The sequence below is a fragment of the Clupea harengus genome, chromosome 8 (assembly GCF_900700415.2).
Source record: "Clupea harengus chromosome 8, Ch_v2.0.2, whole genome shotgun sequence".
Lineage (NCBI taxonomy): Eukaryota > Metazoa > Chordata > Actinopteri > Clupeiformes > Clupeidae > Clupea > Clupea harengus.
In genome coordinates, this window is record NC_045159.1 from 25,800,158 (window position 1) to 25,812,909 (window position 12,752).

General features: G+C 41.3%; 2 protein-coding genes across 5 annotated transcripts; both read right to left on the reverse strand.

Annotated features, from left to right (window-relative positions):
• Nucleotides 1-2,816: 2,816 nt before the first annotated feature.
• Nucleotides 2,817-7,239, reverse strand: tnfsf13 (TNF superfamily member 13). Of its 3 annotated transcripts, XM_031572494.1 has the most exons (7): nt 7,084-7,239; nt 6,908-6,994; nt 6,175-6,268; nt 5,200-5,247; nt 4,861-4,979; nt 4,411-4,543; nt 2,817-3,890 (listed from the first exon to the last, which is right to left on the reverse strand). In XM_031572494.1, the coding sequence occupies exons 2-7, from the start codon at nt 6,968-6,970 to the stop codon at nt 3,781-3,783; spliced, it is 567 nt and encodes a 188-aa protein (XP_031428354.1). In that variant the 5' UTR covers nt 6,971-6,994; nt 7,084-7,239; the 3' UTR covers nt 2,817-3,780. The 3 variants fall into 3 exon arrangements, with proteins under 3 accessions (XP_031428354.1, XP_031428353.1, XP_042564504.1); XM_031572493.1 differs by having other exon boundaries at nt 6,908-7,239; XM_042708570.1 differs by lacking the exons at nt 2,817-3,890; nt 4,411-4,543 and adding an exon at nt 4,653-4,727 and having other exon boundaries at nt 6,908-7,239.
• A 1,116-nt stretch (nt 7,240-8,355) lies between these two features.
• Nucleotides 8,356-11,910, reverse strand: LOC116221375 (protein INCA1). Of its 2 annotated transcripts, none has more exons than XM_031571249.2 (7): nt 10,857-11,910; nt 10,677-10,768; nt 10,076-10,198; nt 9,937-9,982; nt 9,561-9,784; nt 8,949-9,147; nt 8,356-8,755 (listed from the first exon to the last, which is right to left on the reverse strand). In XM_031571249.2, the coding sequence occupies exons 2-7, from the start codon at nt 10,718-10,720 to the stop codon at nt 8,591-8,593; spliced, it is 801 nt and encodes a 266-aa protein (XP_031427109.1). In that variant the 5' UTR covers nt 10,721-10,768; nt 10,857-11,910; the 3' UTR covers nt 8,356-8,590. The 2 variants fall into 2 exon arrangements, with proteins under 2 accessions (XP_031427109.1, XP_031427108.1); XM_031571248.2 differs by having other exon boundaries at nt 9,937-10,004.
• Between the last annotated feature and the right edge of the window lie 842 nt (nt 11,911-12,752).

Here is a 12,752-nt window from a genome sequence, read left to right on the forward strand (position 1 = left end):
TTCTAAAATCTTCTTTCTTTATTTATTTATTTATTGCTTTGGTCTCAAGCTGCTTTCCCCAGACATCAGTAGCTGTTGAGGGGGCTTTTAAAAAGTGACTGAACAGCCCTTCTGTCTGTCTCTTAGTGATGTTCAAGGACTGGAGTGGACGCCAGGGCTGGTTCTGCATTGCCCCCTGCAGTTGAACTCTGTGAAGTACATGATGTCATGCTGTGTCTGTGTCTCATTATCATTTGCCTTGGGGCACTGATGTTACAATGTTAATGTCCCTTTTTGTTCCCTGTGTGAGGTGAGATGTACTGAGAGAGAGGGGGCAAAAAGGAGGCAACCTTCAGCATTGTCACCGATTCTGCTGAGTCGCCGAACCTTAAAAATATCTCTGACACGACTGGCTCTATTCTCTGTGGGAAAGGTGCCCGCCCTGTAGCTGTTCATCAGCCTTTCGTGTAAGTGTGTGTGTGTGTGTGTGTGTGTGTGTGTGTGTGTGAGTGTGTGTGTGTGTGAGTGTGTGTGTGTGTGTAAGTGTGTGTGTGTGTGAGTGTGTGTGAGTGTGTGTGTGTGTGTGTGTGTGTGTGTGTGTGTGTGTGTGTGTGTGTGTAAGTGTGTGTGTGTGTATGTGTATGTGTGTGTGTGTGTGAAAGAGTGAAAGAAAGTGAGTTTCATTTGGGTCAGGGTGAAACACTCGGCATGGGAACCAAATACAGGATTTCAAATAATACACAAGCAGGCAGCACACACTTAGTCCCGATGTGGTGACACTGAGTTGGCAGCCGGCCTATCTTGAGCTCTCACTCAATCTCCTTCTCTTTGCTTTTCTCACGACTGCACTTCATCTGACATCTGCGCCTTTCCTGCCTTCTCACCTGCCTTCCCCTCATTTCTGCCACTTTCCACAAATATTCTCTCTCTCTCTCTCTCTTTCTCTCTCTCTCTGATTCTCTCTCTCTCTCTCTTTCTGTCTCACATCACCATCATCAGAAACTTTTCTCTCTTAACCTCTTCATTTCTGTTTCTCTTAACCTCAACATTTCTATCTCTCTTAACCTCTTCATTTCTGTCTCTCTAAACCTCTTCATTTACGTATATCTCCTTAGTTCCTCCATCTTGACCTTTTGCTCATTCTCTTAATGCAGAGCGTGTGAAATAATCAGGCGGATTTGTCCTTATCTGTTTACTTTTCCTTTCTGCCCCCCCGCCACCTCTATTCCACTCCATTTCTCTGATACGGCCTCCTGATATCTGCTCGCATTTTCTGGTCGCTCTGTTTGCCTGCTCACGCGGTTCTGTTAATGAGCAAATAATATTCAAAACACACAGACATATGCACTGCTGGAGACAGTCTGGGCAAATGTAGTTAGTTAATGGAAAAGCTCGGAAAGCCGTCCCTCCCTTCTGAGTCTCTCCGGCGGTGGAAGTGATGATTGTTAACATGCTTGAGCACAAACCTGACCCCGACACACAATAAAGGTTAGCGCACTCAGTAGGCAGAGAAAATGAGAGGAAGAAGGGACTGCTCCATCACATTTAGACACGTTCCTTTCGTTGTTGTGGTTGTGCCCACCTTTTCCTCCTCTGCCGTGTTTGGTGCTCATCTGAGCAGAGACGGAGGGGACCCGGCAGCCCGGTGTGAACAGTGGCAGAGCTTACCCACGACCCCAGAAGTCTCCCAAGACCCGAGGCGCTGAGTAACATTTTCCTGCTGTTCATTATCCTGCTGACCCCCGGCAAGCCCTCTCCCCGCGTGTGATGTGAGGGAGTGTGAGAACAGTAGAAAAGAGGAAGGTTTACTTGGACTGTAGGGTTTTTCATTGTATTTTGGTTGTTTTCAGATGTTTTTCTCAAAATGACTTTTGTTAATCATTATGACCACCGCTGTGCCACGCAGGGCGGTCATATAGTTTAGTATAGAAAACCGTTTAGTATAGAAAACATACATAGTTTTCTTCTTCTGTTTTTTTCCCACCAATTTTTGGTCAACGATATCCTATATGTACACTTCACCAATCTGCATGAAATTTGGTATGGTGGTGGCCCCACATGGCTGATACAGAATATAAGGTTTATGTCCCTAGGCGTGTGTTGCCCTTCGTGACAGCCCCCCTTAAGTGGGGTACGGTCAAAGCAGTCTTCGTGCAATAGCTCGAAAGTCGTTTTGCCAAACATTATGAAATGAATTATGGCAGGTTGGCCTTGAAGAGGCATATTACCCTGGAGCGATACGATTCCTTTGTGGAGTGATGCCACCTAGTGAATAATGGTCAAAGCAAACATTTAGCACTTCAGTAGCCTAGATCTCGTGATGTAAAGGTTCAAACTGATGCTTATGGTATGGTATGCTTATACTTGGCTACATTTGCTCACATCTCCAAAAGTTCCATTCGGCTCGCTCAACAAAATGGCTGCAAATGGCCAATCCAAATTCAGCAGCCAGTACATGCCTGTGTGAATGGCCAACCTTATTTTGTAGGCTCATGTGTAATGGCATACAGAAGACATTGTTTGGTCTATCTTCAAAATTCACTTTGTCTTTGAACACTTTTTTTTTTTAAATAACAAAATTCAAATGGTCCATGTTGAAGCAATCAGATCATTCAACCTTTTGTGTTGATGCGTTTGGTGAGATGGGATGATTTGTAATAGCTCTCTGTGATGAATTTGGGTCTGATCAGGAATGGGTATGGGGGTTATGTATATGCACTCAGAAACAAATAGAACAGAACAAGTTGTTTTTCATTTATCTGTTGAACATGTATACCGACTATACGCCTTATATTATAAAAACATGCCTTTTCACAAATTGAGTCCACACGTACTGATTATTTGAACAATGTCCACCGTTTAATCACATATTCATCTCTCTTTGTGCTTCACTGAAATATACTATTCCAATAGTGACTACAGATAATAAACACTCAAAGTTACAATGAATCAGCCCTGCACAGACCACTGTTCCTTTCTCCAGAAACAATGAGTCATAGTCTGGCTACTTGCCATTGCATGTGTGTGTGTGTGTGTGCATAGAAAGCCCCACAGCGCCACCTGCCATGGAACATTGCTATAGCACAAACCATTAAATTAGCCCCCTAAAGCTAAACAGAACAGAAAACAGAAGAAGCCATGGCCAGTCCCAGAGGAAGAGTGCAGTGGAAGGGTGAGGCGCAGGGGCGTGACAGAGAAAGGGATATCGTGGAGGTGATGCCAATATACTCTTTTCTTCTAACCTACTGCTCCTTCATCAATGACTGACCAGTGAAAACCATGTTAAGTGAGCTCTCAGTGACCCCGTAATGTCCACAAAAAATGACTCCGCTTTGGTCTGAAATTTCCCCTGTTGGAGAATTTCCCTTCAAGCTGTTTTGAAACTGAATGTTAGTATTGGCATGCTGTATAGTAGAAAAGGTTATCATGACATTTAGGAAGAAACAACAAACTTCCAAGTGAATCTAGAGCTGACACACACCCCTGTATGGACCCTGTGGGCAATAACAAGCTTTGCTAAACTTCACAGATATAATAATGTAAAGGTTAATATGAGGCGGGTAACATAGCAGGGCATCGTTCTCAGGAATATTTCAAATCACAGGGATTACCAGCCCTATCAGCCCTATCTTTCAAAAGGTAATTACAAAAACTAAAATATATTCAGATGCCGTGGGATGTCTGGCAGTGAGATTAATGGCGGCTAGAGCATGCTGATCACAGTAGCAGTATAGAGTATTCGCAAGCAGCAGTGGTGTTAGTGTTTGTGTAAGGGTGCCAGTGTTAAGCCACGCTCCACAATCAGAGGCTGAAGAGGCCAAAGAAGGTAGAGTAGGGTTTGAGGATGAGATCGGCAGACTTTCGTGGGACAGAGAGCTCAAGGACACTTCCAGATTCCAAGAAGAAAATCCCTGTAAAATTATAAATTATTACTATATTTTTATTTGTGTACATTATTATACCATCATAATTAAGTATTTTAATTAATTGAAAATAATATATATTTATTATAATTAAACATTTCAGAATTTCATTTCAAATGAAGTGAGCACATTCAAAAACCCAAACAATGCATTACTATCTGCATCAAAAATCAAACTGAATTCCCAATGTTGCCACTAGGAAAACCTACAGGCCTAAATGAGCTTTTGTTGGCTGAAAAACAGATTCCTCTCCTTACACTGCCCAAATATACACTGCCATTGTATTGTGCTGATCAAATCAAGTAAATATAAATATTTAAAACAATCCACAAACTCTGAGACAAACATCACACTGCACCACCCGTGGGTATAAATTAATTATATTCCTTCCACCAAGAGTTCCCTTACCCAGACACAGTGATTAAGAAAGAAAACACACACACGCAACTTGCAAGTAAGCTAGCTGTTCTTTGGTGTTTTGTATTACTGTGAGTATACGGATACTAACCAGCAGTGTAGCAGCTGTTGAGGGCCATGTCGTTAGGCATGTTCTTCACACACTTCATAAGTTTGGTGCCTGTGCCGTTGAGGCTTTTTGTGATCACGTGACCCATGATCCATATGGTGCTGTTGTAAAGTACCTGTGTGTGTGTAAGCACAACACGACACTTCTCAGAAATTATTTTATTTTTTTTTCTCCAGTTACAGCCTTTAAGCAGGCTGTTGTAAAGTACCTGTGTGTGTGTAAGCACAACACGACACTTCTCAGAAAAATATATATTTTTTTTTCCAGTTACAGCCTTTAAGCAGGCTGTTGTAAAGTACCTGTGTGTGTGTAAGCACAACACGACACTTCTCAGAAAAATATATATTTTTTTTTTCTCCAGTTACAGCCTTTAAAGCAGATTACAACAGCTTAGGCAACATAGACACATAACCTTCCTCTTCAGGTTTCTACCTGGCTGTAGATGAAGTAATGCCCCTCTGTCATCACCGTCACATTCTCCTCCGATACCTGTAGCCCCTCCCCTTGGCTCCATGCAGACATCCATTTAATGACTGTGCTGTCATCTTTATCTGAAAAAAAAGAACAAGATGGTGGGTCAATGACACTCCTAAAGTAGTATTTATTGTTACACCATGCTTTTTATTGCTCTTAGCTTGACTGTTCTCTCCCTTGTACGTCGCTTTGGACAAAAGCGTCTGCTAAATGACTAAATGTAAAATGTAAATGTACTAAACAAAAACAGTGGTAAAACAAAAAGTAATGAATACTTGGTGCTTTTGAGTAACTTACCATGTGAATGAGAAGACAAAGCTTGCAGGTGAATGAATGTACGGCGTCCTGTTGGAGTACACTGGAATGTCAGATGATACCCAAACCCATTCTGGTGTGTACATTATCAGATGCATATGGGTGACCAAGGTATCACCCATGTTGTTTTCTAACCAACAACATTACACTGAATAGTGTGGAATTGTACATAAAGAACATAATGTAACAGCAGCCGTACCTAAATGCCAACCAGATGGTCGACTGCACCTTATGATAGCAGCTGTCTTAGCGCCAGCTTCAATTGGCATCTAGGCTCATTTAGGAGCAATGCAATATCATTAGACTGCGGTGTGTGCTGAACTGGTTCTCAAAGGTATTCATTAGTCTCATAGAGTAAGGTTTTAATTCAGGCAGCAATCGTGGAGAGAACTTGGTCTAAATGTAAATTGGAATGATTAGCATTTTTAGTGGATTGGCAACATTCTAAACCAATTAAAGGAATGAAGCAAAGGTGAATGCTTTCGTGGAGTTGCTTTCAATAGCAAAATCTCAATGAGTTGTTCCCTGATGTGGACTCTTGTCATAAAGTGTCATAGAGTGTCACATCTGGCTCCTCAACACACGGTGGTCAACCAGCACTGACTCCAAACCGTCAAGCATCAGAACGTTTACAACATCTAAAATATGGATGTCTAAAACATTGGCAATCGGTAAGCACAAGAGTGGAATGAATGGTTCAGTGAGGCTCAAATTGAAGGATAATCACTTCTTACACAGACATTCAAAAAAAAGTTGCCGGTCCTGGCCAATTCCAATTGCCTTAGAAATAGCAGGCAAGGAGTGGTGTCAGTTTTCTCAATTGTCATATTTCTACATCAGGCTCGATTCCCCACACTTCTCTGGAATGAACAGATTCGCAATGAACAGTGCTACAAAGAGAGAGAGAATGTGTGATATTAGACCATAGTCCTTTTTGTGTTGACATATGAGACTCACTCCGCGTCTGCCGCAGCTGTCTTCCCTGTTTGGACACCTCTCTTCTGCTTCTACTTGCACTCTGTCCTTTAGCATCTGTGTAACAGCCCCATACCTGTATTGACAATATCATTTGTTATTCTCCTGACATTCTTGAAGATATCAAGGAGCTGCCACAGTAAAGAAATCAATGAGTCTAATTTAAAGGAAACATTTTGGACAATTAAAGTGTACGTTTACCCCCAGCTGTGAGCCTAACTCCACCCACTGCATAATTTCGACAAGAAGAAGAATATTGCAGGGGATTTTGGCCAAAAAAATTGGGCCGCCACCCACATGGTTAGCTGTGTTGCTCATTCCACGAAATCACCTCGTTGTAAAGGTGACTAATCAGGCTTTCCAGCGATATAAAATACAATACCAATTGGTATTATTAAAGGGGAGGAATAATCGACCGAAATAACGTTTCCAAACTTTTTTTGAGGAGTTTAGTTATAGGGAGAGTCATGTCGTAGAGAAATCCGAAACGGTTGATTACGCCTTGCAAGGTTCAGGATCATTTTAAACAGAAGATGGCATGTTGAGCCAATTGTCAACAATACGTCCAGCATCGATGTGTTTCGTCATTTCAATTAGTTTACAGCTCAAACTATATTTTAGGGTCCGCTTGCACTTTAAATTTCAGCAATATTCTGATGTTTACATTACAATCTTGTCAAAAGTAGGTCATATGTTTCGAACATCACTCACCTACCCCGCGGCAGCAAGTGGCATGTCCGGAGATATTCGCTTTCTCATCTTTCGTCTTTAAAGCCATCACATCAGTCCTCAATTTCTTGATCTGCTCCGAATGTAAAAGTAACACACTGAAGCAGATGCAGACTGTTGTCAAAACTGAAACTGCACACAAGAGAACGACTGTTGACCCACCCACTCTCTGCACCATGACGATATAGTCCCGTATTTTTAAAAAACAGTTTGTTGTGAAACTGTGGTGGATATTCTACAAAGTCTCTGGTACCAATATGTTCACTTTCGCTTTTGAGATGTCATCATAATGTGCCGGGAAGACCACTGACCGGCGCCAGCGTGGGAGTATATTAGTCATCAGTTGTTGGCTCCCATTTTTGGGTTGCCTCATTTAAAATGAGAGATTATAGTCCACCGGGTATGTTACTTTAACAACGGAAAGAAGCTTCAGCAAGCCATCTTTACCTTTCTAAAGCCAATGTCACGGCTCTTTACTATGAGTTGCAAGGCATCAGTTTATCATTTAGAGACTTTTCCACGACCTTCTCCCAACAGGTCATCAATCTCATCATTGGATTGATAGAACTCTGTGTGCACTCATGTTTGACTGACTTAGTTTAGGCCTGAGGTAAACTTGAACTTCTCTCGTATTGCTGAAACAGAAACAAGATATGCAGGGATTGTGTGATTAAAGGAGAATGGGGGTGGTAGCATGCTGTGGTCAGTCTGAGAAGGGCCTGAAAATGAAAATCCACTGCATCACCCGCTGGGTGCTTTTGGAGGGGGGCACTTGTCTGCAGCACTTCAAAGTCCACTCACCTTCCCAGGGATTCCTCCTGAGCACTAATGCTTCCCTGGCCTGACATCTCAACCGTGTGCCAAATGCCCAGGTAGCGCAGTGGACCCAGATATTGAGCGCTGCTCGGGGCATTGGAGCGGATGCACAGGCAAGGTGACCCACTGCAAGTAAGCAGGGTGGACATTGCTCTCAGCTGGAGGCCAATACCATGCCCACTCAATGCTTACTCCTCTGGAGAGCCAAGGCCCAGCCTACTCCCACCGCACACTACTCTGCTTGTAGTAAATCAGAGGCATTGCCTGTAACTTCAGGCTAGGCAAACTTGACTATATTGACAATGGTACTGGTTTTGCATGTTTTAAACCATCCCCTTAGGGGAAATAATTAAATAAATAATAAATAATAGGCCTGTGTTTTGTTGTCTGGTGTTGTTTGAATGCTATCTGCACCTGCCGTGTCTTTATCTGTACTCTGAATAAGGTCAGTAGCTTCCTGTGACATTTCACCAACATTTTTTATTACTATCAAAGACCACTGTTCATAGTGAGTGCAGAAAGAAAATAATAACTTTTTTCAATCAAATAAATGTCAATCTCAAATATTGAGATTGGATGATTGTTATGAAAAATACTTATAAACATTCATGTCAACAGGTCAATGACAACAATAACTTTTAAACCATTTTTTAAATACATTAAAATGAGTAAAATGTTATTTAATTAAACCAAATGTCAAAGATTTGATTATGGCGGTATCATGAGGACATAACCATCTAGTTGAAACTACAGATCTATGCGTGAACGACCACATTCATTGACAAACATGACTAAGGATAGAATTCACCATCTGAAATAAATGAGTGTAGTATGCCTCAGAAAAATAACATTTTCACTTCCCAGTTCTGTTCTCAAATCCCCATAATTGTTCTTGCGGCAGCCCGGGGCTTTGCCAGGCCCTCTGTGACTGCCGGTCCGCGGACGCCAGAACAAAAGCCATCATGGGATTTCCACCTGGCGCAAGACTCGGCATCTGATCACACCCAGGAAACACATTCTTCAGAACAGAGCAGACATTTAGTCAGCCAAAAAACAAGAATGTTAAGGATTAGATTTAGTTTACAAGACTTTGTTTTTTAAGTTATTTGTTTGTATATGGTTCATTATAGGAAAGCCTTGCCCTTTGGACAAAACAACAGGTGTTGCACATAATATCTAACAAATAATTACAATATGTTCTATATGTGTACCTTGTGGCTGTACAATGCAGCATTTGTATATGTGTGGGGGATATCTTGTATCTCCATTGGAGTCTCCTTTAAACTGTCTCTGGAAAAAGACTCCAGACATTGCTCATCCCTAGTCTCTGTTAGATCCTTGTGCCCAGTCGCGTCGTCTTCTGTTGGCCCAAAGGTATTGCCATTGCTCCACCAGGAGTTTCTCTTGAGCCTGAAGAACAGACATGAGTTACCTCTTTCAGGGGACAGTGTAGAGCTCCATAAAATTTTACAACAATACTGATAACATTGATCATGGATTTCTTGAAGTTGCAGAAGTGAGCAGCTTTTATTGCACTTCTTGTCAACAAGGGCCTTGCTGATTTTCACTAGTAGTTGCATAGTACGAACACAAGGGGGAGTGTGACACCATGAAACCAGCACTTTTAATAATGACTAATGAATCAGATATCTGATTAATCTTAGGTGACTGGATGATAACATTTCACATAGATGACACAGATCATGTTTTGCAAAGCAGGTAAATAATTAAACTTCACCATAAATCAGTGAGGATACCCCTGTGATTACAATTGCACCACAACCTCTCTGCCCATATCCCACATTCTTCCTCGCTCTCCTCACAGGTCAATGGAGCTCTGTCTTCTCTTCAGATCTCCTATGTGGTGCAACACGGCGGCCATTTTAGGCTGTAACGCTGGTGCCCTCTGCACCTCTGCGCTTCGCTTCCCTTTCTGCCTGTGCTGCATTAGCTCCGCTGGGGAGGGCAGCTGCTCTACTATTGGACCCAGAGCTTCACCCCGTCGACGTCCTGAGGCTTGCCCCCGCGTGACTACCTTTGAATTCATCTGATCAATGTGACATACATTATGATAGAAGATTTTGATCATTAGGCATATAAAAGTTCATATTTTGGTGCGGTTGAAATATGGCTGAAATATTAATGTGAATTCTATACAGAGCAAGAAATGTCAACACCATACTTGTCCGGGACACTCACAGAGCCTCTAGGGGAGGTGGAGCAGTTGACTTGGAGACTCTCATCACTGGTGGTCAACAGAAGAGACACTACAGTGATGTTCACACAACTGAAATACTATATGACTGTGTTGCTGTACAAAATGGACTAGGACAGTCACCTGGGCTGATGTACAATTCTATCCCAAAATTCCTCATCATACTTTGGGAAATCATTGTGCTCTTGGAAAGATATTGCCTGTGGCACATCCTCCTCACACGTACGTTGCACCTCCTTTGACCTCCTGTGGGATTGTAACACACACACTAAAGTTAATTGCATATGATTGAATTAATTTAATTTTTTAACTACTGCCAAATAAAAGTATTCCCTAATCTACGCACTAGAGTAGAAGTAAAGAGGAATGAGAAACTGGTCATGGAAACTGGTTTGGATTAATAACACTATTGAGACGTGTTAAATAAAATATATCATGTGGTCAAAAGAGCAGTAGAAAAGCGAATCCAACACACATTGGATTAACACATAACATCAGGCCTACCAGGTGCAAAAGTACTAACGTTAGCTAGTCAACCTTAGCTAAAATGTCTTACATCTGTAAACGCTAGTGTGGTCACGTAATGCTATACTTATAGATGTATCGATACTTTGTTAACTTTCCTTTGTTAAAATTGCCTCATAAATCATTCGTAGAATTGTATTAGTTTTCCTATTTTGAACACCACTCAGTTAAATTAGCGTTATTGAGGCGACGCACTCACCTGGCGAAGGACAAGAACTGATCATTGTCAATCTGGAGCTCCATCCGAATGTAGTAACGTCAACTAGTCCAATCCGTCCAATTTTCACAGACCTCGAAAAACATTAAAAGAAATTGGCTTAAACAAAGGGAAACAGGTCGAAGAGAAAAATGACTGTGTAATTCCATATCCAAAACATACCTAGATGTTAATGTAGGCCTAGTCTACTTGTTAGCTAGCTTGCTGAGTGCTGGTTTGATTGTATTGACCGCTAACCTATGTAGATAGCTAGGTTAGTCAGCTAGTAGCTGTCAGATTAATGCTTTATTTCATTTATTAACACGGAATAATTAGATTACTGGCCCAAAATATCCAAATCTGTCGTGTTGTCACAACATGTACAGTATATTAGCAATAGTATGGCTATAAAGGCCAGAGGAGTTGTGCCTATACATTACACATAGAACAGCAAGCAAATAATTCAGGGAAAGTTAAGTGAGCTGGTGTTAGCCCTCTGACTTCACGTGAGCCTTCACACAGTAGTAGCAGCCCACCCCAATCTTCAAGTAATCTCAATGTGGGAAGTCAGTCAGAAAACGTTTTCTTTTTTTTTCTTCTTTTTTTTCAATTCACCATTTAATTAGATTAAGTGAAGTCAAATCTTTCCATTAATACTGAATTATTTAAATTGGAATATGAATTGACCAGATGGCTAGGCATCACTTATTCCCTATGTTTTTTTTCTACCAACCAAAGTATCAACCAGGCATTGACAGGACTGGAATATCCCATTCCCACCAGTAATTAAAATAACATTTCGTAAGCCATTTTCAAACTCAGAATTCTCCAGTGGTCTCCCCAGATCTCCTTCAAATGCATGTTCTGAGCCTTGGCTTACTGTAGCTTACACGATAAACAGACAGAATGTTATATAAATTGGTTAGCATTTCTTGAATAAGAATTGGTAGAATGTTCCAGGACTTTGTCATGTTTCAGTGCTTGCCATATGTTTGGGGGCCATATGGGGGGTTTGCCCTAAGTAGGCCTACACAGAAGCACATGGATAGGTATCTTACATCACCGGTTTATATCACTTTGAAAATGTATAACCTGTACGCAGGGTCGTATGGAAAATAGCGCCTACATATGGCAAGAACTGAAATTGCGCTCCTGTCCAAACACAAGCTTAGAGATACCATAATAATAATAATAATAATAATAATAATAAACTTAGTTTGCATAGTACCTTTCATACAAAACAATGAAGCTCAAAGTGCATAAAATAATAATAATAAAAATCAGATCCATAATAAAGATCCAAATATTGCCCTCAAACGACTCTCCCTGCGGAAGAGCATCATTGGCAGGGGACGTTGGTAGGATTTGAAAACATTTGGAGCTTAGCCCAGACCTGTAGGGGGAAATGTTTAAAAACCTGGCAGCTAAATGCACCATTTTCACACAGTTTGAGATAGTACATTACTATCATTATACCACACTGCCTGTCTCCATGAAAACACTATTATGCCAGGTCACACTGACACGGGACATGGACATCGCCATAGGTGACCCATAAAAAACATTTACAAAGTTTGTATTAGTTCATGTGAACATCATACTGTTTGGATATCAGAAAACAATGTTAATGCCTTTGTTTGGTAAACCGAGGTTTACATAGACCTATAAATAATAAATGGAGATCGATTTTAAAGGTGCATGTAGGATTTAGTGGCATCTAAAGGTGAGGCTGCAGATTGCAGCCAACTGAAAACCTCTCCCTTTCCAAGCGTGTAAGAGAAGCTATTGTGGCCGTCAGGTGCCATAAAAACATGAAAGGCCTATAGTGCCAGTGTGTTGGTTTGTCCATTCTAGGCTACTGAAGAAAAATGGCGGTGCAAGATGGTGGACTCCATGGAAGACAAACAGCTCCCTATGTAGATACGAAGGACTCATTCTAAGATAACGCAACGACTTGTAGTTACAGGTGATTAGACACTAATGAAAACATAATCATGAAAACTATATTCCATTTCTGCTAATAGATCACCCTAAATCCTATAGACTGCACTTTTAAACCAGCAGCTATTAAAGTTGAAG